The sequence below is a fragment of the Asparagus officinalis genome, chromosome 5, assembly GCF_001876935.1.
Source record: "Asparagus officinalis chromosome 5, Aspof.V1, whole genome shotgun sequence".
NCBI classification, from domain to species: domain Eukaryota; kingdom Viridiplantae; phylum Streptophyta; class Magnoliopsida; order Asparagales; family Asparagaceae; genus Asparagus; species Asparagus officinalis.
The window spans coordinates 93,122,571-93,148,453 of record NC_033798.1 but is presented as its reverse complement, the minus strand read 5'-3'; the positions used below and the strand labels follow the sequence as shown (position 1 = coordinate 93,148,453).

Sequence of the window (25,883 nt, the reverse complement as noted above, 5' to 3'; positions counted from 1 at the left end):
CACGGCCTCAACGAATGTCAAACACAACGGGTTCACCCCAAAATTGTCGTTTTGGGTTTAAGAACGTGTAGATCAAATTCAACGGGGCGGATCGCAAAAAAAAAATTAGGAAATGATGTGATTCTAGGCCACGTCCTTAGGTGAGAGCCTAGGTGTCACCTTAGATTCACTTTTCGCGGTGTCACGCTTAGATTCACTTTTCCCTATTTATATAATATAATATATATAATATATAAATTTAATATATATATATATATATATATATATATATATATATATGAGATTAATAGGTATCCTTATCATAGGAGGAGATTTTTCTCCTTGTCGCCTATGTGGCACAAACCCTACCATTCTCATAAAATAGACACAAATCCCCACCAACTCACACTCTTTTTCCTACTTTATGAGGATGGTGGGGATTGTGCCACATAGGCGTTAAGGAGTAAATCCCCTCCTATGACAAGGATACACATTAATCTCTCTCTCTATACACACACACACACACACACACACACACATTGTGTTGATGTCGGTTATCTAACATGGGGTTTATTTGTTGGTTATGATGGGTGTTAGGGTCCTCAAGCTTCTTCATGTTGGAAATAATGGTTAAATCTGGAATTAAACAATGAAGGATGACGTGCTGTTACACACACTGTGTTGATGTCAGTTATCTAATATGGGGTTTATTTGTGGATTATAATGGGTGTTAGGGTCCTCAAGCTTCTTCATGTTGGAAATAATGGTTAAATCTGGAATTAAACAGTGAAGGATGACGTGCTGTTATTTTAAACTTTTTCAATTAACTGTTGTGCGTTTGTGAAACGCTGTGCTTAAAGCAATATTTGGTCTACTCCGGTGCAAGGATCCTAAGGCCAAACTGCTTCCAGGAACAGCAGTACAGTACTCTAGTGTGCACCAACCCAGTACTGTCAAGATCTCCTTAATCTATAAGACCTTTCGGTTAAGGCAAAAGATCTCCTCGATCTCAAAACCTTTCTTTTTAAAAACCTTTCGGTTTCAGGGTTCCTGCGAGCACAGTTTCTGCAGCAGCAACACAACAACAACAATAACAATGTCGATCTGACATTCATTTTCCAAACTCGCGTGTGTATACCGACATTCGTATTATATACTGACGTTCGTATTCCATGCTCGCGAGAAAGTTTCCAGCCATAACCAAGAGCTGCCTAAGGATGTTATTTATAGGCCTCTAAGGCCAGCTCAAGAGTCACTATCAATTAATGTGACTGTTATAATTCTTAATGGCAATTAAGATTGTAACATCAATGTATTAAATTGCTCTAATTACTATTGTAACTGTTGTATACAGTAACTCCTAAATACGAGGCAATCAATGGACGTGTTGCTACAAAACGCGAGGGTCGCGTCTCAGCAAATCAGACGAACCTCGTTTGACAAACGAACATCGTCAAACATGCGAACCTCGTATGACAGACAAACATCGTCGAACGAGCGAACATCGTCAAACAGGCGAACCTCGTATGACAGACGAACCTCGTCAAACAAGCGAACCTCGTATGACAGACGTACCTCGTCGAACGAACGAACATCGTCAAATAGCCAAACCTCGTATGACAGATGAACCTCATCGAATGAGCAAACCTTGTCAAACTACGAGAACGCTAGGGTCCCCCTCGTGCGAATACGCTCGTCCGCATGCTGCAAAGTAACCTTCGTAGCGACCATAGTGGCAGCCAACGTGGCGCCAAACAGCGCCACCTCACCCCGATGCCTCCGTGCGAAGTGCAAAGTGCGCCTAACAAAGCGTCACTTAGCGCCTCAGCCCGATTAGCCCTGATCCCCGGTCCATTGGCCCACGGCCCACGATCCATGACCTATGACCCACTAGACCTTATGAGGGATTAATTCAAAAAAAAAACACTTCTCGACTTGCCGTTGGCAAGCCTCGAATATGGGACCTTTTGAAACACCAAAACATAAACTTTCTACTAGGCTACTAAGCATTTATGAAAAATATTTGCAGTTAATATATATATAATTTAAAAACTCATTTTAGAAAGCATTTTTGACCAAAAAAATCCAACACTTCAGACGGTTTGTTCTTGAGCCGATAGTCCAGTCCTGCACATGTAAAATACGTAAGAGATCGAAGTTGGGATCTCCGGTGGTTCCTCCTATGGTCAAGTCAATTTAGAGCGTGAGTGGGGGGGAAGTTCAAGTGTATAAGAGTTTTCTTGGGCAAAATTTTCTTACCCTAAGTAGTAAACATTAGTTTCTTTTATAGCAGACCCAAGGGGTAGGTAGATAGGTAACTTCGGCCGAGTCAAGCTGGCGGCTCAGTCGTCATCTATTTCACAGGTGTCGGCTGCAGATGGGACGAGACACCTAGGTGTTTAATGTGAATGTGACAGAACATGTGTGGCGCTGACAAGGTCCGATGAGTCAAAAAGACTTTTGGTGCTAAAGAAATGATGATTCTAATCATTCATTAAATGTGATGGCAATCAATTGTTGGTGTGGAGCCCGAGGACACACCGCCTTCCGACTCGGCTCCATGAAAAGGGCGACAATTGGTGATTATTGTCTCCATTCTGCGGTGGGTCGATAACTATCGTCTTTTTAGCCAGTCTCGCAAGTTGTCGCCCCAAACTAGTGGAATGAAGATGAGTGAGATAGAGTCTAATGGTGCGGGCTGATAAGTACCGCCTTTTTAGCCGGCCTCGCAAGTTATATACTTAAACTAGTGGAGGTGGGCTCAAGCAGAAGGTGAGAATGCTTCTCAACTTGGTCCTTCTTGAGAGTTGTGACTAGGCTGTTTAAGTTATCTTGGCTAGGGCAAAGCAGAATTGGGACACGTATCGACTCTAGGCAGAGGATCAACACTCAGATTATTTGTAGGATATATAACACACACATATATAAGAATGGATATGCGAGATATTATTCAACCTTTAGGTACCGTTTGACAAAGGGTTAAGTGAGGGGTTAAGGAGACTTAACCCTTTCTTAACCTGCCAAACACAACAAATCTATATAAGGGTTAAAGTGAGTTAACCCTCCATAATTTGCCAAACATAAAAAATATAGAAGGATTAAGTTAACTCCTCTAGAGGGGTTAAAATGAGTTAACCCCTCAAAATGAGGGGTTTACTAATACTCCTATTTAAATGGAATAAGAGTTAACCCTTCTAATTATAAAGAAAATAGTCAAAATCGTTGTTATTCCCAAACACTAAAACTGATCATAAGAGCTAAAATAAAACTTATTTAACGGGTTAATAATTTAGTCCTTCGGATTATCAAATGGGCTAAGTACATTAATTTTTCTCTTTAACTCATCTTCATTAACTCTTTGCCAAACGGAGCCTTAGAGCTTAAACAACTGGGATGGAAGTTTCTTTTTTACCTAACTGTTGCATAGTTATAACATCATGAGACGAGGAACTATATAAAGTTTTAAAAAAAAACATCTCATGATTATATCCACTTCCAACGCACGTGAATATATAGGGGAAAAGCAACGAGTAAAAAAAATGCAACGTCTACTATTGTCATAGAACGGCTGTAATTGAAAGCCCAACCACAAAGCCCATTTAGTGCAGGTTATTCAGTAAATAACCAAACATCAGGGGGTCTTTGTGACCTTGAGAGCCCCCGTGATCTCGCAGCTTCGTAGGTACAAAACACGTGAGGCGTCAAGCAAAGGACGAAAGAGAATGCAAAGTAATTTACATGTTTGCCCTTTGGCTTAACTAAACCTAACGAATTATCCGTCATTATGACAGTAAAAGCGTAAAGGGTAGAACAGGTACTTGCTGCGTGGTGGAAGACTTGAAAGGTCAACTCGGCCTCATCATAAATCACAGCCGTCCCGTTAATTAGGAAATTTCTTTGAAGACTACCGACGAAACATCCCTTTATCTTCAAAAATATCAGAAAAACCCCTTAAGTTTAGGGATTATACAAAACCCCCTTTAACTTTGAAATTTTATCAGAAAACTCCCCTAATTTAGGGATTTTTTTTGACAAAATTCCAAAATTAAATTTGATTTTTTGATAAAATCTAAAAGCTAATGTTTCCTGATAATCTCTGTACTTAAGGGGGGTTTCTAATATTTAAAAGTTAAGGGGTCTTTTCTACAATCACTCAAAAGTTAAGGGTGTTTGCGGATATTTTCATTTACCCTTCCTTTAATTAAAATATTTTTTTCGTTATATAATCCAACCCCCCAACCCCCAAAACCGAATCTTCTGTAATTGCATATTTACCCTCCAATCTTCATAATTACCAATATACCCCAACTCTTCTTTAATTGCACATTTAACCCCAAATATTCATAATTGCCAGCACACCCCTCAACTCTTTCATAATTGCATATTTACCCTAAAAATCCTTATAATTACCACTATATCTTATTATTGTGTTAACTATAAATACCTAAAATACCCCCATGTGATGTTTATTAAGAGGGAAAGCTCCAACAGGGTCGATGTGGGCAATTATGAGGATTGGGGGGGGGGGGGGAAGGGTAAATATACAATTATGAAAGATTTGGGTGTATATTGACAATTATGAATATTTGGGTAAATATGCAATTATGGAAGAGTTGGGGTATATGGGCGACTATGAAGATTTAGGGGTAAATATGCAATTATAGAAGATTTGGAGGGTGTGTATTTAAATTAAGGATAACAACTTCCTCTTAGTTTTACTATTCTTTACTATTCGTTTCTTTCTTGTTGCTTGGTTTGGAGTAGAGTTTTAAGATGTGTTGGGCAACTCCTCCTTAAATGGGACCAAATTTAATTTTTGTCTCGTTTTTATGAAAAAAAAAATGTTTTTCAGTAAAATTGATCTAATAGTGGCCCAATTATTCTAAGATTAAATTTGGCAATTAAATTGATTTTGTTTTAAATCATCCCTTCTTTGACCAAAACAAAATTATTTTTAGCTGAAAACAATAACATGATTAGTTATAGTCCAATTTTATTTTAGGATGGTTGCCAAATACAACATTAGAAAATTCAACTAACCGAGGCCACATTATGTAATAGCGTTTTTTTGCTTCAACTTTGTACAAGATGGCCTAGTAAACAACTTTCTAGAGTTTTATGGCAAATGTAGTTCTTTTTCGAAATAAGTACGGACCAATCCAACGACGCAAACTTTTAGAGGGGTCACATCATATTTTGCTTCGCTATGGGCGCGTTTGGGTAAATTTTTTTTTAGGGTGGAAAGCTGACATTTTGTCAGAAAATGTCAGTTTTTCACCCAAAAACACTTCTCACAGAGGCGTTTTTTGGTGAAAAACTGACATTTTGTCAGAAAATGTCAGCTTTTCACTCTTAAAACCTCTCAAAAACAACAAAACAAACAGCCCCTATATGTGCGTTGAAGGAAAAACAAACTTTTGATGACATATTGACGTAAGTCACTTTTGTGTTTACGTTATATCACAGAGAAATTACCTGTAAAATGTTAGTAAAAAACAGTCAAATTACAGTGCAACTCTTAAAAATAATCTAAAAAATATAAATTTGGTTGCAATTAAAATATAGGGTGGATATACCTTTGAAAATATGCACTCACCTCTTGAACTTGTTAATTTATTCAATTTCTAAATTTTATGATTATAATTATGAGTAAGAGTTAGATGGGGTGAAGTGGCCTTAGAATTCAAATAATTAAATACTTAGATCTCCTTTTTTTTCGAGAGGGAAGGAGACTGAGGGGCAAGTGTAACCTTAAACTTCGCTTTTTAGTGGAAGATAGACTACGATCACTTATTTTAAGCATGGATATAATGTATAGATTACCTGAGTTCTGTGATCACTACTTTAATTTGGACTTCCCTTTTAGCTGTTTTCAACGTCATTTAATTTATTGCATGTGTTAGTTGTAATTCCTTAATTCCTATATTAATTAATGATATCCCAAGGGATACCAATATCTCGAAAGATCTAGGCTCCGGTTATTTGGTGGATTATTATGAGTGGAACGCAGCATGACTATCTAAGAGGGGAAAGCAAGTGGTTGGGTTAATAATATGTCTTTTATAAAATGTTTGATCGTGATAAAAATAATAAAATTTTAAGAGAGATTATGGCTTTTTATCATATATATAGTATATATAATATATATATATATATATATTATATATTATATATATATATATATATTATATATATATATATTATATATATATAGTATATAAATATATATATACGAAAATGGAGAAAGAGCTGCCAGCTCCACGGCCGCCGTGAGACCTAACAGCTCTATGACATGTGAGCCCCTCTACTAGTCACCATCTAGATAGGGGGCTCACATGTCATAGAGCTGTCAGCTCACGGGGCGCACCTGTGAGCTGGCCAAGGCTCTTCTATAGCAACCTCATAGTATATATATATATATATAAATATATAATATAATATATATATATATATATATATATAGTATATATATATATATATATTATTGAAGGGCTCACGTTTAGAGTTTCGACAGGCGACAGCTCACCTTATTTCCAGCATCGTGACATAGCGTGGAAAGCCTCGTGTCATATAGTATATTGCGTGTGTGTTATAATACAACCATGGTCATTGTTTGATTCCGTATCCACACGAGGATTGCAATGCTTAATATTTTTAGAAGTTGAGGACATGCATTATGCCATAGACATGAATCAACATGCGGCCTTTGAACCGAGGCCTCCAGCCCCAACCGCTAGGCCACTTGCGATAGTGTTTCTATCATTCCTTTATCTACTCTAAGGTTGAATATCAGAAAAAATCCCTTTAGCTTTGGAGGACTTAAAAATGTTTAAAAAAAAATTAAACATATGGGTTGTCAAGAAACTCCCTCTAGCTTTAAGATATTTTTCAGAAAACCTCTCAAAATGAATTAGTAGCATCTTTCGCATGGCTCGGTAAAATTATGCAGGGTGATATTTCTTAAGAGTGAAAATCATTATTTTTGCTTTTAGGAAGGTTTTTCCTTGTAATACATTTGACTAGGATTCGAGCGCATCTTCATAGTGAGAGAATCCTTTCGTAGACTCGTGATACCATTAATTACATTATATCATGTTTACCTTTACACGAGTGACACAAGCATGCATAGTTCTACTAACCAAAAATCTCCAGCACCCGTGTAGAAATCAACACCATAGTTTTGATGGTGCCATCGTTCTGAAAACAATGGCTTTTGAATCACTGCAATCGGACAACTGGCTATCTGGAATCTCACTTTTCTCTCTCTCCCCACTTTTTCTCTCTCGGGTTACTGTTCACGGTTTACTGTAGCACCTAAAAAATTTCAGGTTTCTATTGAATAGAATTCTTTTATAAAGAAAATTTTATTTTCAAGTCCTTCAAACCTATTCTTATTACAACTAGATCCTCTAAATCCTCTTTTAGATAGAATTTTAATTTATGTGGATCTCATGTGGGCCTTATCTTGGGCTGGAACCGCAATAATCACCCCCTCCAACCCAACGAGGATGTATGCCGATCTGTAACTCCTCAACGAAAGTTCATGCCGGCCAATCATCGACACAACTCGGTCTTCTCTCTGGAAACAATCTTTGTTAAAAAAATCTCCTGGATTTTTATCTATGTGAATCTTTTGTAGCTTAACTCTTCTTTCTCAACGGCTTCTCTAAGCCAATGATATCTCACATCAATGTGTTTCGTCCTTGAGTGGAATGTAGAATACTTGCTCAAATCAAGAGCATTTTGATTATCAATAAAGATTTAATAATTGTCCTACTGCAAGCCTAACTCCTGCAGAAATCTTCTCAACCAAATCATCTCCTTACCGGCTTCTGCAGCTGCAATATATTTCACCTCTGTTGTAGATAAAGCAACACACTTCTGTAACCAGGACTGCCAAGATACTGCCCCCTACAAAAGTGAACAATTAACCAGAGGTAAACTTCTTGTGATCGAGATCACCTGCCTTATCCGTAACTGCAAAACCATATAATACTGCCTTCGAACCTATGAAACTCAAACACAATCTGGAACTGCCTTTCAAATATTTTAAATTCCACTTTACACAATCTGAAACTGCCTTTCAAATATTTTAAGATCTACTTTACACATTCCCAATGAACTTTCCCTAGATTAGCAAGAAACCTGCTCACAACGCTAACTGCATGAGTTATATCTGCCCGAGTGCAAACTGTTGGTCCTATGGTTTTGATAATAATTTATCAAATAATTTATAGCTAATCCGTTTTCTAGTTTTTTTATGGTTTGTTTTTCTCTTTACAGGAATTCAACACATGACGGTCAAGAGTTAAAGATTCAAGTTCATATGTGCGCATTCACCTAGGTATAAGAGAAGTATATTTACATATATTGTATGACTATATTTTAATCTCAATATGTAAACACAACACAAGTCTGATTTTTCTATCATACAAATGATTTTTTATCAAACTTTGTTACTAAACACAACACAAGTCTGATTTTTCTATCATACAAATGATTTTTTATCAAACTTTGTTACAATAGTTTTTATTTCATGTTTACATCTCTCTATCATACAAATGATTTTTTATCAAACTTTGTTACAATAGTTTTTATTTCATGTTTACATCTCTCTCGTACTTTATAATATATATATAATGTATGCATGATATATATACACAAGTTTCCAAGTCATAGTTCAATTTTCGTTTTTATTAAAAACAAGTTTTATGTACACTTTTCAAAAACAGTGAGTTTTCACAAACAAAAAATGCATTTCCAAAATTTCTTTTTCAAACATGTTTATTTTATCATTTAGAAACTTTTTCTAAAGTTTTACTATTTTTGGAAATGATTTAATATTTTTATTATATTTTCAAAGTCAGCCAAAAAAGGTTCAAAACCTGTAAAAACTTCTGTGTCAGTTTGCGGTCGACCGTCTGCAGTCCAGAAACTCAGCTTGCCTTTTTATGGCTCGCGAGCACATTCAGAGACTTTCACGGTCGACCGCCATGGTCGACCGCCTGCTTTCCAAAGCCATATTATTATTTTTTTGTTCCTCGCGGTCGACCGCCAGCTTTTCATGGTCGACCGCCGAATTGACCATTATGTTTCAACAGCTATTTTCTGATTTGATTCTCTGGGGGTATTTTGGTCTTTTCAATGTTGTTTTGGCTGATGTCTTGAGTGGGTATAAATACCCTATTGCTTCCCTCTTTCAAAGATACCAAGAGTTTTGTTTACAGTGAGTTTTTATCAAAAGATTAGCAAGTGTTTAAGCTGGTTTTGTTGGTCTGTTTCAAAAGAAGTTTTCTACAGCAAGAAGAGGCTTTCAATTCCAACTGAGAATCTTATCCTCGTCATCTTCTACAGTTCTTCTTGTTTATTGAAAAGTTTTCTAAACTCATTTTCATATAGCTTGTTATTTCATTTTCATATCTTAGCTATATTATTTGAGTTACATATTTTCTATTCACTTCACACACACTAAATTGAGCTTATAATATTTCCATACAATATATTATTGGGTAGTGATGTGATTTAGTAAGAATGAGCTTCATTGTGTTATCATTTACTATCGAGAACAAATCATTGTATTTAAACCCTTATTATGAGTATCACTTGTAATACACTTGTACACCGAGAGAAGTGTGAGGCGTGAGACGGGGTCGAATCCAATAGGAGTGGCGTCGGTTGACAAACCTAGGGAGAGGTTGTATACGAGCACTTGAGGAGGAGGACACGGGCTAGAATCCTACACTTAGTGTGTAAAGTGTGATTGCATAGTGTTTGTTGTGTGAGAGTTTTCGGTAAACTTGTAAACCGAGTGTGTAAAAGTTCCGCCTTTCAAACCGGATTATGTTAGTGGAGATCTCCTCGAGGTGAGGAGCGAGGACGTAGGTCGTGGGGACCGAACCTCGTAAACATATCGTATGTTTGTGTTTGCTTAGCGTATATTTTATTTGTGCTTATTTTTCACATTGTTGTTCATATATATCCCATATATTTCTTGTAAGAACAAATTAATCAATATAATTTTAATTGGCATATAATTGGGATTAGATTAGCATAAGACCCTAATCACCCCTCTCTAGGGTCTAACACAAACTATGGCATACATCAAACTCCCTACAGCTGAAGAGTAAGGAATATTCTCTATCTCACTCTTTTCCTCATCTGTAGTCGGGCAAAACTTTTTGTTAAGCTTCAAATGACATGTAAGAGGAGTACTGACTGACTTGGCATCTTTTATGTTGAATCTATCAAGTAGTCGTTCAACATATTTCTCATGTGAAACCACAACTTCCTAGTTTTCCTATTACGAGCAATATCCATACCAAGAATCTGTTGTGTCGAGCCCAAATCATTCATGTCAAAAGATTTAAATAACTCCTTCAGCTCGCCGATTATCTGACTACCCTTACCAACAATCAACCTATCGTCCACATAAAGCAAAAGGACGATGAAGCTAGAATCTAAAATTCTTCTAAAATATACACATGAATCTACAATTGTCATCTAGTAACCATGACCCAACATGAAAAAAATCAAATTTCTTGTACCACTGCTTGGGTGCCTGCTTCAAACCATAGAGGCTCTTCTTCAACCTGCAAATTATGTGTTCTTTTTCCTTCACTTCAAAAACCTCCGACTGCTCCATGTAGGTTTTCTCCTCCAAATCACCATGAAGGAATGTAATCTTCACATCAAGCTGCTCAATCTCGAGGTCTAAACTAGCTGCTAGTCTCAAGATAACTCTAATAGACGTTATTTTCACAATCGGTGAAAAAATCTCATCAAAATTAATACCATTTTTCTAACCAAAGCCTTTCACCACTAATCTGGCTTTGTATTTTTGAATCTCTTCGTAGCCATCCTTCTTTAACTTAAACACTCACTGGTTCTTCAAAGCTTTTCTGTCCTTCGGCAAATCCACCAACTCATAAGTATCGTTCTTCTCAAGAGACTTCATCTCTTCCTTCATAGCCTAGAACCATCTGTCATTGTCTTTATGAATATGTACCTCCCGAAAGCTTTCTGGCTTCCCTTTTTTTATTAGTAAAGAATACTCCAAAAGAGGATATCTTATGGATGATCGATGTTCTCTAGTTGATCTCCTACGTTGTGGCTCTGCAAACTCTTGCTGCTGGTGATGCTCCCCCTGGTAAGGAGCCTCCCGCTCGTGATCCTGATCACCGTCTCCCTGCTCTGTATCTGATCGTCATCATCAACATTATCATCATGCACATGCTCTATATCTGTAGGATGCAACTATATTGGAGACGAAACATGTGTCATATTTGGAATCTCACTAGCAATACTTTCTAATTGCTCTGCTCTCCTGAAGTCTGCAATAGTTTGATCCTCCTGAAAAATCACATCTACTCGTCTGATAATTTGTCTCTTTTCTGGATCCCATAATTTGTAGTCGAACTCATCTTCTCCATAACCAATAAAGATGCAAGGAACCCATCAATCTTCTGTCTCTTCTCCTTCGGAATGTGTGCAAACGCCTTGCAGCTAAATACCTTCATATAAAAATAGGAAATATCTTTTCTGGACCAAATTCTCTCTGGAATATTAAAATCCAAAGGAACTGAATGAGACCTGTTGATTATGTAGCATATAGTGCGAACAACTTCAACCCAAAAGCACTTAGGTAACTTCGTCATCTTTTATTAGACCCTAATGTCACTAGGAAAGAACCCTAAAGGGGAGTGAATAGGGTTTATGCTAATCTAATCCGATTTTATGCCAAATTAAAACTAGTTAATAAGTTATCCTAGAAAATAAGATATGTAATAAATTATTAGCAAAGATAAGTAATATAAACAAGGGTAAACAAAATAGTGGACAATATAAATAAAGAGGCAATGACTAAAAATATAAACAAAAAGAGTACGTCAATGCAAACTCAAACAAGCAATATGATCACAGAGTTTGGACCCTCCGTCTTGCGTCTCCTCTCCCCACTCCCAATGAGAAATCCACTATCACACCAGATTTTCAACGCTCACCCGAAAACGTTTACACCACACAATATTGGTTTTCAACGCTCACTGATCAACGTTCACAATCACTCATAATATAACTACACAAATCCTACCTCAAGTGTTGACCTCTCATGTGTCTCCCTTAAGTGCTCGAAATTACGACCTACCTCTAGGCATTACCACCGACCACACTCCTCTTGGGACCGACCACGTCTCTTACCTCTATACTTCTCTTAGTGTATTTGTGCAATACAAAGTGAATCCTCACAATTAGGCTCAATACAAAGTGTTTGTTCTCTATAATGGATGAGAACGAATTGTAAGCTCACTCTCTAAGTCATACAATCCTACAACCTAATTATACAATGTATGCAAATACAACAAGCTCAATGGTTGTGTGTGTAAGCAAAGAGATAAATCAAAACTAAACTCAATGTAACTCTAGCTAATGGAAATTATAATCAAAACAAATAAATAGCTAGAAAAGAGTTTAGAAAACTTCTCTAATGAATGACAAGAGAGAGAGAGAGAGAGAGAGAGAGAGAGAGAGAGAGAGAGGGAGATGAGTTGAATGGTCAAACACCAATGGATGATCTCCTCAAGTTCTTGTGAAATTCTCTTCACAAACAAACTCTTAAACACTTTTAAACAAACTAAACAAACACTTAAACTCTCTTAAAAACTTGTTTAAAATATTCTCTTGGTTAGTGGGAGAGTTTAATGCTGAGGGGTATATATACCAACCTAACACAATAGCAAAAACCCAAAGAAATGACCAAAAAACCACACAAAAACAAAACTGAAAACTACCTGTTACTGTGCAACAGTCATACTGGCGGTCGACCGCAGTGCTAGGTCCGGTCGACCGCGAACAACTGAAATCCAGAGATTGCTCTCTGGATATTTCGCGGTAGACCGCGTCGACCATGGAGGTCGACCGCAAACCGATATATCAGATATGCACATGTTTGCTGAAAATCTGATTTTAAACACGTCTAAAAATAGCAAATAAAATCCAAAAATGCAAAACTTTGGGGAATGCTTGTAAATATGAAAATAAACATGTTACAAAAACTGGTTTTTAAAAAGCACTTCTCATTTGTGAAATCTCATCATTATGCAAAATCGCTTAAAATACGAAATCTCGAAAACATATGATTTTGACAAAATGACTTAAAGAAATTCCTGAAACATTTTGAATGGGTTTATAGACTTATAGAAGATATGAAAATAATGTAAACAAGTATTCATTCCATAAACATATAATTTTACAAATTCAATAGAATATGAAACACATAAATGTATATATGAAGATATATATTGTTTCATATCTATATAGCTATACCAAAAACAACTTATCCATAAATAAATATGTGAATAAATCTATGGTTTACAAAAACTTATTTTCTATATGGATAAGTTACAAAATGAATAAACCAAAAATGATAAATATGAAACATGTATGTATGTATATAGATAAGTGTAATTGTTTCATATTTAAACTTGAAAGCTATGAAATCAAAACGTGTATGTGTGTATATAATTGAGCTTAAAGTATTAACACACATAATATAAAACCTAAACTAATTTACCCAAGCTTGATTGATCTTCATTGTAGTTCGTCTTGGTAAACATGGATGAAGCTTAAACTTGGATCTTGACTAGTATGCATATGCTTCATTCCACTATTCTGCTAACCTCCAACGGATATGATCGTGAATGTTCGATTCCATCCAACCTCTAATATATTGTTTGTCTACAATAAATAGGAAAATACAAACACTAGATAAATAATATTAGTGGTAAATTGTTTGTTAAAATATCATCAAAACAAAAAAACCAACAACTTTCTCCACAATGGTCATGTTGTATCCCTCCGCAACTCTATTATGTTGCGATGTGCCGGCCTCTGTCGTCTGATGCCGAATACCATGCTTGGAGCAATATCTCTAAACTCAATAGAAGTGTACTCTTCTCTATTATCGGTACACAAACACTTCAATATCTTTCCTGACTGCCTCTCTACCATGGTATGAAACTGCTGGAAGGCTAAAATATTTGGTCCTTTGTCCTCAATAAGAAGACCCACATCCTCCGCGATGCATCATCAATATGTGATAAAATACTTATTACCACCCAAGGACTCCACCTTAATAGGACCACAAATATCAGAATAAATTAAATTCATGATATTATCTTTTATTTTAGAAGGCTTACTAAAGAAACTCTATGTTGTTTGACAAACAAACAATAATCACAAAGGGTAAGTGACGAATCTTTGGCAAAGGGAATGAGAGATTTCTTTGCCAATATCTGCAACCCCTTCTCGCTCATATGTTCGAGCCTCCTATGCCACAAACTGAGAGTGTCACTGTCTTGAGCCACACTCAAAGAATCATATGAAATATTTACTTGAGTCTTATATAACTTGCAACATATATTTTCTCTAGCAACTACGAGAGAGCCTTTGGTGATTTTACATTTTCCTCCACCAAATTAAATTCCATATCCCATTCGGTCCAAAGTAAGAGTCGTAATCAAGTTGAGCTGCAAATTGAGAATATGTCGCATATTCTTTAAGATCAATGTGCATCCGATATCTATCTGCAAGTATATATCACCAAGTCCTATAATATTCGAGTAGTTGGTACTGTCCATCTTCACATTGCCAAAGTCACCGGCTTTATACGACGTGAAAATGTCTTGATTAGAGGTAGCATGATATGTAGCTCCTGTATCCACTATCCACTCAAAATTCTGACTTGTAACATGCATACAATCTTCTTCCCTGCAAATGAGAATAACATCAGTATCAGACAAAAGTACATGTAGTATCACTGTCAGCTTTCTTCTTCTCATCTTTCTTTACATCTTTGTTCCAAACTTTCTCTTTCTTCAATGCCCAACAATTCTTCTTGATATGACCTGACTTCCACAATAAAAACAAACTCTCCCTTTACACTTTGATTTCCCCTTAGATGTGCCACAACCTCTGTACTGGTCCATGTACCTGCTCCTACCACTGTTCTTCGTGACAAGTGCCTGTGAGTTATCTGCTCTGTTAGACTTCCTCCGAGTTTCCTCATTGAATAAACTACTAATAACCATACTCATTGATAACACACCATCTGGAGTTGCATTGCTGACTATCACATCCATTGTCTCCCAACTATCTGGCAAAGAACCCAATAGCAACAAAGTCTGTAGCTCATCATCGATAGTCATCTTCATGGTAGCTAATTGATTATCAAACTCTTAAACTCATTCAAGTGCGCTGCTATGTTGCTTCCTTATTTAAATTTCAAGTTCACCAACCACCTCATAATAAACGCATTGTCTCCTGCGGTTTTCTGCTCATAGAGATTCTCAAGCTTCTTCCAAAGAGGCTTCATATTAGTCTCACCCGATACATGATGAAACACACAAACGTCGATCCACATCCGAATATAACCGATCACCTTCCAATGTTGTTTCTCTCATTCTTTATCAATCATCTTTTCTGGCTTGGCTTCATCTTCCTCAATAGGGTCATATAAATCTTTATAATACAGAATATCTTTCATCTTGGACTTCCATACCTGCCAATTGGAACCATCCAATTTTATCATTGTGCTAAAACTCTCCATCTTTTTCATCCCAAAGCACGCATCGAACCAATGCTCTGACACCACTTGTTAGAGATTTTATGGAGATTAATCTACGAAATTAAACACTAAACGAATAGCGACACCAATGAAAATACCACAAGCAAGCAAACACCAAGATTTAATGTAGTTCGGCAAATCATGCCTAGGTCCACGAGGCAATCCAGAGAGAAATATTTCACTATGAATCAAAAGTACAATCCTTTCAAGTTACACCTGACCTTGAGGATTAAATCATAAGAGAAAGATTCAGTCTAGGGCACCAAAACCTTAAAACCTATTTCACTAAAAATCTCCAACACCCGCGGAGAAACCAACACTGTACTCTTGATGACGTCATCATTCTGAAGACAACAACTTTTGAATCACTTCAACCTGACAACTGAGCTATACAGAATCTCACCTTTTCTCTTTCTCTCTCTCTCCCCACCTTTTCTCTCTCGGATTACTGTTCATGGTTTACTATAGCACCAGGGGAAAAAATCTCGGTTTCTCATGAATATAATTCTTTTATAAAAGAATTTTTATTTTTAGGTCCTCCAAATCTATTCCTATTACAACTAGATCCTCCAAATCTTCTTCTAAATAAAATTTTTAATTGATGTGGATCTCATGTGGGCCTTATCTTGTGCCGGATCCACAACAAAATCAACCTTGATCATCCATACATCGAGAATAGGAGTAAATGCTATCATGAAATGTGAATGCAGCCTATGTAGGTTGATCAGATTCGATCCTTGTTTGAAGCAAGTTTATATCCATATATATGCTCGTTCTATATCACCGATGCATCAGTGTGATTTTGTTAACCAATAACTAATCGTGTCATTTGCATATATATCCCTTATATTATGCGTTCTTACAAAATATCCTCTAAATCTAGTATTTGCAAAATCACCCTTCATATCATCCTTTAAAAAAAAATTCCTCAAAGCAATTAATTATCAACTTTGATAAGCTAATATGTGGTCATAATGTTAACATTATCAACAAAATATTTAAATTTTTAGAATCAAGATGATGATTTTTTAATTTCAGGGGTATTGTTCCACAAAATTGATAATATGAGGTATAGTTTTGCAAATACTGAGATGTTGGGGGAATTCTTGCAAGTGCAAGTGATTTAAGGGGTATATATGTAAATAGCCCGAAGATCTCCGGGTCCCACTCGAACCGTAACACATGCGATGCACGTGCAAATGGACGAGATTATACTATAAGCCGCCTCGCTCTCAAAATCTCGTCCATTTTCTCTAGGGCAAAATCTCTCCCTTCCTTCCAGCCCTCCCCGCGATTCTCACCCTTTCCTTCACTTTCTCGCCCAGATTTAAGAAAAACCCTAAATTGGACCCGATCTCATCTAAACATTGAGACCCTAGATCTCAATATAATCGAATGGGGAAACGCAAGGAGCGCCGTCTTGCGGCCAAGATGGCGTCCGGCCGGCGAGTAAAGCTCGACCTTTTCGATGAACCCTCGGGTATGTGCCCCCCTCACCGTGCCAATCTAGGGTTTTTGATCTATTGTTGCTTTCTTTGAGCTAGAGGTTTTCTATGAGACAGAACCGCTGTTACTCAAAGATGCCAACTTGATTTGTTTTCTGACAATTCGAGGGGAGGGGTTTTGGGATGTAACGTTGACAGAGGTAGTCAAATAGACCGACGACCCATTTCGGGTCATTTCTTGGTGAACATAAGGTATTTGAGTTTGTCTTAGTTTATAAAATAGAACCGCAAGGGTAAATGTCTAAGATTGTATAAGATTATAATATAACAGCAAGGGTTTACTGTATTCTTTGAGCTAGAGGTTTTCGAGGGGACAAAACTGCTGTACTCAAAGATGCTAACTTGATATGCCTTCAAAAATGTTAACTTGATTTGTTTTCTGACTATTCGAGGGGTTTTGGGATATAATGTTGACGGAGGTAGTATTTGCGTTTGTCATAGTTTATACAATAGAACTGCAAGGTTAAATGTCTAAACTTCAATCTGTAAAGGCTATTAACGATGGAGAATTTACAGGCATATTGTGCAAGTTGTTGCATTTGGTTTTGTTATTTCGCTCTTGGTGTTATTCGTTGGTTCTTCGATTCCAATGGAGATTGAAATGAAGAGTTGATCGGAATAGTAGATTTTCCTATGCATCTCCTTACCTAAATTAAATATTAATTAAATTTAAGATCTTTTTTTCTCATTACAGTTTTATGGTATTATCAAATTTCAGTAGCTTCCTGCTTTCATACTCCGTATCATGACATTATGTTGTTGTACCAATTTTAGGAGATATAGTGGATGCTACTGCACATGATGAAGTTGGAGGGGATATTGACCAGGATCATCGTGATGTGGTCCCTACTTCACCATCGTCTTCAGGTGGGTCTCATGAATTTCTCTTCAAAGGACTATATAGAGAAGATAAGCCTGCACAACATATTTTTGGTGGAAATAAGGATATACTGCAAGATTTGTTGCATGCACCAAGAATTCTGTTTTGAGACTGTAGGGTGGCTTGTGGTCTGAAGAACATTCATAGTCGTTTCAGATCTGGCTGCCACCTTGAAAATTGAAATAACCTCCTCCTACATTATGACCTTTTTGGCAGCTTCTAAGCGTTCGGGAGTTTTCAGGAGGAAAATTTTGCCTTCTCGGTTCGTATGTCTCTAGCTTTTTTATCTTTGGTTTGTTCGTCCTGACATTTTTTAATGACTTTCAGGTGACTAATCATCATTAACACTTGATGGAGCTATTGGGCTTTTAAAAAGCCGATATCTGCTTTATTTCTGATAGTTCCTGCATAAATTATTTTAATTGACTTTAACAAACTAATTTCTTCCCCTTCCGTAGGAGATCCCTATCTGCTTACTATGCATCTAACTGTTTTCTCTTTTGTGTTTTCAGGCCAGACACAGGAAAATCCACTACTACTACTGGGTCAATATAGTGATGATGAAGTGGATGGGGGGACTAGCAAGCGGCCGAAAGTTGATGGTGATGGGAGTTCATCAGATGGCCTGGATGAGAAGGTGATCATCAGTTTAAATTTTCTCTCTTGTTTTGCTTGCTTTACAATGTGGATGTTTGTCCGTTTGGCTGTGTTTTCAGTGTCATGGCATCATGCTTATGTTGTTGTATGTATCAGATGCATCTTCTGTTCCACTCATCGTATTGGGTCGTAATTGTACGAAATGTTGAATTATAAATTTAGTCTACTTGTGCAAAATTACAGATTCATATACTGTTGTATTTGGTTGAATAATCAGCTGTGCATCTACTGCAATATTAATGAAACGATTGTTTAACTTGGAAGATTTGTTTTGTGTGTTAATTGTATTACAATTTGTTCCCTTTAGATTTTTTTCTTCGAATGCTAAAATTGAACAAATTCTTCAAAGTTATAATTGTTTGCTCCCTGTCCTTGTATTTTTTTTAATCCTATTGGCAGTTGGAAACTTTCAAAATTATAAGTGTCACTCCATCTTCTTGATTTGGTAGTTATTGTTTCTTAATTTTACTGGGTTGATAAGTAGTTATGATAGTAGTAGCAGTTTCAAAACCAAAGTGTACTTATGCCAATGCACAGGAATTGAGTTATCTTTCTTTATGTTCTGCGTCTTAGAGTTGTGGATATTCTACTCAACTAGGTTAATTATAAATCATTTAAAGGACATGTCTAGAATAACTGTAATGATTGCTTTTATAGTATTAATTTTCAAACTGGTACTGTTGACTTTTACTTGACATGCATGGGTCTTTATTGTTGTGTCTTTAGTTTTTCTACTTTTTCTCTGCAAAATTTCTGTCTAGGAATTTCTTAATTTACATAGATGTATATTACATGCAGGAGCTTACTGAAAATTTAGGAGTTACTGAGAAGGATGATACTAGCGATAAACAACAATCAGGACAAGTTGATACTGCTGAGAATCTGGCGGGCACGGAGGGGAAAGAAAATGACTCTAGCTATGCAACTGCTGAAGCCAATGAAACTGATCCTGTGAAACACGACAATATAACCGAACCTTCTGGCATTCAAGTCAATGGTGATTTGGCTGGAGGTTGGAAAATGGTTGTGCACGAGGAAAGCAATCAATATTATTACTGGAATACTGTGACCGGAGAGACTTCATGGGAAGTACCTCCTGTTTTGGCAGAACAAACCATTTCTGGTGCGGAAGGAGATGGTTCACAGTTAGATCCTCATCTAACTGAATCTGCAACCTATGCGTATGCGACTGGTGATCTAGGTGCTATGGGGGTTGGTCACCTGATCTCTAAAGATATAGGAGATGGTAGCAGTATTTTGGAGAGTAAAAATGAAAATGGAGAGGTTGGACATGTTGGTTTCGGAGCCAACCAAACCCTAGTTCATCATAATAATTCTACAGCTCGCATATCATATTTCATTCCAGCTGCACTTTCTGATTTTGGCTCCTTAGCGCAAATTAATGCTGTCAGTGGGGGAGTTCCAATGACTGAAGGTCATGTATTAAATGATGGCCATAAAGATAAGCATTACATTGAACCTAACGGAAATTGTGGACCAGTGGACGTTCATTCTTCTCGTGTGGTTAAATGTTGTGAAAGCTTGTTACAAAGACTGGAAGCACTTGATAGGTACCCCTACTTTTTGATTTTTTGCCAGTTGTTTTAAAAATCTGAGTCCAGGCATTAAACATTATTTGGTTTTGAAATATGCTTTTTTTTTGGTTGGTTTACTTATTGATAGCATAGATGCCATTTAAAACCTTGTAACTACTACATTTATTCTTTCATGAGCCCCTCAGCATAGCAAAATCCCCCAGTGTAGTCAGGGTTTAGTCTTGACTGCTTTAAAAGCTAATCTTAGAAAGTAACGAGACATGTCAAATAAGAAAACAACTGTTGTATCATGTTAAACAAGAAAACAACTGTTGTATTGGTGGGTAGTTTTTTCTGTTGTTGAAAATCTGAAACACGTTTTTGTTGCTTTCTCAAAATGCCTGCTGTATAGCTAATAGTTTCTCTCTAAAAACACATCTTCTGTTTATCAAGAGTCTTTGTTAGATGCTCATCTGATATTTTTGAAAGCTTGTCTGCTTCTATCCTATTATGGGAAAGCCATGCATTTCTTTTGTGCAGCATAAAACCTTAGGTTGTAGAATTGAGGTTATAAATTAACTGTGGTGTTCAAAGCTTAATATTACAAGCAAGATTTTTACCGTATGCAATCTTCCTTTTCTCAGTGTTGTTTTCTTGTAGTTTCCCTTGTTACAGTTATCCTTGCTTTAAATATGTCTTTTTCATTTCTCATTCTGTAAAATAACAATAACCATACTAGGTGTGGGAATCACCTTGAAAGTCATGAATGGATCACAAAGGAGATACAGATTAGACTTTCTGATTGCCGAGCACTTTCATCGTATGGTTCTTCTCTTCTTCCTTTCTGGTGGCATACTGAAGAACAGCTAAAGCAACTTGAAACTACTATTAGCAAAGGTGAAGCTTCCTTCGTTGTTCTTACTGATGAACGTGATGGCAACTTGGAAGATACACAGAATTCTTTGTTAAAAGATGAAGGCCCCTCCCAAAATGTGGAACTGGAACCTGAAATGGAAAATGAAAAAGATATATCAGTTACTGCAAAAAGCTCCTGCCACTCCCCTAGTTTTGGTACATTGAAGTTACAGACTGAACCCACTAGTCAACCACTTGAGTACAAAACTGTTGCAACTGATGGATTTTCTTCTGCTTCTCACCATTTGAAGGGCGAGCAAGAGCAAGAAAGCATCCGGGATTCTAATCCAAATTCTGCCTCTGTCAATTTGGTAACTGAAGGATTACATGCTGATGATGACATTGATATGGATGTGGAGATGGAAGTTGATGAAGAGCCACCTTCAGGCCAAACAGCTTCTGTGGATCTGCATAGTACTGAATGTCCTATGCCATCAGAAGGAAACCAACCGCTCCCAGAATTTCCTCCACTGCCTTCAAATGAGCCCAGTGTCCCTCCTCCACCAGATGAGGAATGGATTCCTCCCCCACCTCCTGACAATGAACCAGCTCCTCCACCTCCCCCTGAAGAACCATCACTTCCATCGGTTCCTCCACCTTATCCTGATACTGTGCTGTGCCCTCCATATCCTGATCAATATAATGTTGGATACGCTGCTCCAGTGTATGGGTATTATCCCTCCACAGCAGATGTTGCAGCAGAAGTCACTGGTGGTAATTATTATGCTGAGGCTGAACATAGCCATATTGCTGGATTACAGTCGTCATCTTACTATGAGCCTGTAGTTACTAGTGCTTCACATGAAGTGGTTGTTGATGTGAATCAAGTTAAACCTGTAGCGTACTATGATGTTTCAAGTGGAACCATTCCTTCTGCACCAGTTGGCACTAGCATAGGATCCTCTGGGTACCACATAGAATCTGGTCCCTTCACTTATGCTACTGCTCCAGTATCAGATCATACTGCATCTGCTGGGTTCACCACAGATACTGGAAGCAATTTACCTAAGGGGAATAGTGAGCTTGGAGCACCTTCAATTATTGCCAAGTCTCAGGTACAGGCGGCATTTGTTGCATCCAGTGCTCAACCTGTAGGAAGTACTTTGGTCAATGGGAGTGCTGCAGATACACTCCCTGTTGCCTCGTCCAAAAACCAAACAAAGGGTGACTATTATTACATGAGGATTATAAATAGACATGTTTCATTGATTCTGATGTTCTTTTGAGTGTATTCTCGTTAGTAAACTGTATTACTGTTTTACTTTTGGCAGTTAGAAGGAAGAAGCACACAGTTGCAGTTGCTCCAAGCTTGAGGTCTAATAAGAAGGTTTCTAGTTTGGTTGACAAGGTATGCGTGATCCTGAGCATAGACCTTGTAGTATTGCTTGCCAAGCCCACATACATTTGTCTTCACACAACACTATGGGTTCTACAGAAGCAACACTCATTAAGTTAGCTCTTTTGCTTCCTCTATGCATAGTGCACACGACCTTCTTATATAAAACTATTATAATACCAAAGCCACATGCCTGCTGGTATTTTGCTGGTCTTAAAAAATTATATATTAACCCCACAGTGGACGTTGTTTCTTTTTGGTCCTAACATTTAAGAAGTTACCGCTTCATGGAACATCATCACCAAGCCGTTGTGAGAACCTATATTTCTTAGGGATCCTAATATTTCAAAACAAACTCAGTAATTGGCAATTTTATAGCACATGATAAGATCTAGTCTGAATTTATAGGAAGCTTCTTTATTCAGTACTTATATTCATGTCACATTGTGCTACCGTGTCCATATTTGCTTGAATCATGTCATGTTTCCTCCTTGAGTACAAGGCTTTTTTACTTTGTTTGATTTCTGTTTATTAATACAGTGGAAGGCCGCAAAAGAGGAATTGCATAGCGAAGAGGATGAAGAACCTGAAAATGCATATGAGGTTTTAGAGAAGAAGCGTCAGAAGGAAATTGAGGTAGGATTACATACATCATCTTCTATTACATCACATTCAGCTCATTGTTTAGCTTGTAACTAACTGTTTCTTCATTTAGAAATGGCGAGCACAACAAATTGCCAGTGGGGAAGCTCAAGATAATGCTAACTTTCTTCCTCTAGGTGGTGACTGGTATGTCTTCTTAAGCCAGGTGTTTTTTTCTGCTTTTGGCGGTAAGCTTCACCTAATGGCCTCTAGCAATTAATGAATGTTTACGGGTGTAAGCAATGTCTGAAGTTGATTCCAGTTTTGGTATTAACATTTCTAATACGAAAACTTTCAATAAATTTGGTAGTTTCACAGGGTTTCATTTCAAAGCGTGGTTTTGGTCTGACTTTGTTGACAAATACACACATATAAATGCGTCTATCTTTTGGTTCTGGTGATTAATGCATGCTGCTTAGGTACATATATTGGGCATACATATGTTGTCGTATTTGTAATTGTATCTCTATGTTTGTAAAATATATATGGATATAATTTGATATTTTATTTTTGTTTTTTGTTTGAAGAGATTATCAGTTAGCAAATCTCCTCTTTCCATGAGTTTGTAATTTGCATATGAACTTTAGGGAAAGTTTGGTTTGTGTAGGCTGAAACATAGCTGGAGCTGGCTTACGGTGGTTACAACTGGCTACAGCGAATGCCCACAAACTGAAACATGACTAATATAAGTCAAAACATGGCCAAATACATGCCAATATAACGGATTTCTCAAAAGAAGGTGCTTTTACTAAGTTTAAGAAAGGTTGTTTGGGAGTCTTGTCACTTCGGTAAAAACTGAGAACCAACCAATAAACGCTATGTAGAGCCAGATGAAGAAAACACTTCATCGGAACAAGATAAATAGAGGATAGAGGTTTTGCTTTGGTAGGCAACAACCGTTATACAGCTTTAAGTCTTGCTTGGCCAGGCTATCTCCGTCACCATGATGTGCAACGTGCATAATGATTGATAAGATCAATATGCATATGACTGCCGTATAAAATTATATCAGCAGATGCTCCAAACTGTTTAAGCCCTTCTTCGCTGTTTATCATCCCGTTCAAATATAAACTTGAAGCCTTTAACAATACAAGGAGTTCAGTAAATAAAACATTTCTTTAATCCAGCAATGCTGCCAGATTACATCTGAAATGATGATAATTTGATCATATGCTGCAAGTTGTCTGTCTTTTTTTGTCGCGCATAGTCCATGTTATCGGAAGGTACCACTTGTATATTTGTTCTATATTTTAAGCTTCTGTCTCGACATTTCTTTCTTGTTTACAGGCGCGAAAAGTTGAAGCGCAAGAAGGCAGCAACGAGAAGTGAAGCAGTTCAAACACCACCAGAGGTGGTTGACAATGAGAAACAGCAACCTGATCTAGTGGAACTCTCAAAAGATCTTCCTTCTGGGTGGCAGGTTTGCTTCATAATGCTCTTTTCATTATCTTTTGTTGTATGATCTTGTTGCACCTCTTCTTCTTCTTTTTCTTTTTTGCGGTCTTTCCTCTTTGTAGTTGGGAAATACAGTGACATGAATGGAAAGTGGACACCGCCATATGACATTTGGGGTCTTCCTCTGTCTAGCTTTTTTGATGGAAAAGAGAGGAGAGGGGGAAGACTTACGACTTGAACCATTTTCGATTGGATTGTAAATCTTAGGATTAAAATTCAATTTTTTGTTTGGGGTGCCACGCTAACTCCTACAAAGCATTAACTTTTCTCTGAAAGTAGTTTTTTTGGCTGAGAGAAGGATTACACAGGCAAAGTTGAGATTATTATTGTTAGGACGTTAGTCAAGAACTCGAGGGTGTTAAGTTTCGTTTTTCGCCTCTGGTCTACATTCTTTCATAATGATAGAGCATGCTTTTACAATCAGAATTAGAGCATGCTTTTGCAGCAAGCTGACTCTTTTCTATTTCTCTTCCTTCCTCTCTTAATTTGGAATTCAATGTTTCACTTTGTCTCATCATCTGAAGTTCCTATCTTTCAGGCTTATTGGGATGATTCCTTTAAAGAGGTGTACTACGGAAACAGCATCACGTCTGAGACGACCTGGACTCGGCCTACAAAATGAATCCAAATCCTTTCTGTATAAATATTTTCATTTACCTGTACCATCTATATAGTTTTTGAGCCTGCTCCAAAATTTCTATGCACGACATGTTGAAATGCGCTCAAAGATTATTGTTGATTTTTGGCTATATGTTGGAGGCCTAAATTAATACAGAAATAGTACCCAATTTCCGCTTGCACTGCTTCTCTTTTATCCAGCGCCACCAGCTACTTTGCTCGCCTCTTGCTTCGGATAATATGTTACTACTTGATCATCGTCTAGAGCTGTTATGGGGAACGATGGTCTACTGCTTCATTTTAAAATGGGTGAACTTGTAGATACGCTGGCTGCTGTACTCTTTTAAGGGTTTAGGCATTTACTACCGCTACTCTTTTATTAGCATTGAGGTTGTATCTTCAATACCTATAATATAACAGGGGTTGTCTTCAACGCATAATCCCTCTGTAACGCATCGCATGCGTATGCGAGGAGTTACTGGCAATGCAGTAAGCTCGAAGGGGAAGATATGAAACTTGTGACAAGAGATTAAAAGGGTATTTGTATGTTACTGAGAAAATAAGTTCAACCCTTGAGCACCAGACTATTATTTAACAAATATGCTCCGCTTTTTTTGTTTTTTTAAAATTTATTTCCCCCTTGTCTCTTGAGCACATACGAGGCACTCTAGATCTCACCACCGTTGACCCGAATCACCTGCCCGTTCACCCACTCAGCTTCATCGGTCACTAGAAACCCCAC

General features: G+C 37.3%; 1 protein-coding gene across 2 annotated transcripts; it reads left to right on the top strand.

Annotated features, from left to right (window-relative positions):
- On the top strand, positions 16,864-25,574 carry LOC109840199 (formin-binding protein 4). 2 transcript variants are annotated; one of them, XM_020408749.1, is made up of 10 exons: positions 16,864-17,078; positions 17,878-17,970; positions 18,496-18,620; positions 19,439-20,211; positions 20,915-22,254; positions 22,362-22,438; positions 22,967-23,062; positions 23,142-23,215; positions 24,356-24,488; positions 25,062-25,574. In XM_020408749.1, the coding sequence occupies exons 1-10, from the start codon at positions 16,994-16,996 to the stop codon at positions 25,143-25,145; spliced, it is 2,880 nt and encodes a 959-aa protein (XP_020264338.1). In that variant the 5' UTR covers positions 16,864-16,993; the 3' UTR covers positions 25,146-25,574. The 2 variants fall into 2 exon arrangements, with proteins under 2 accessions (XP_020264338.1, XP_020264339.1); XM_020408750.1 differs by lacking the exon at positions 16,864-17,078 and adding an exon at positions 18,200-18,245.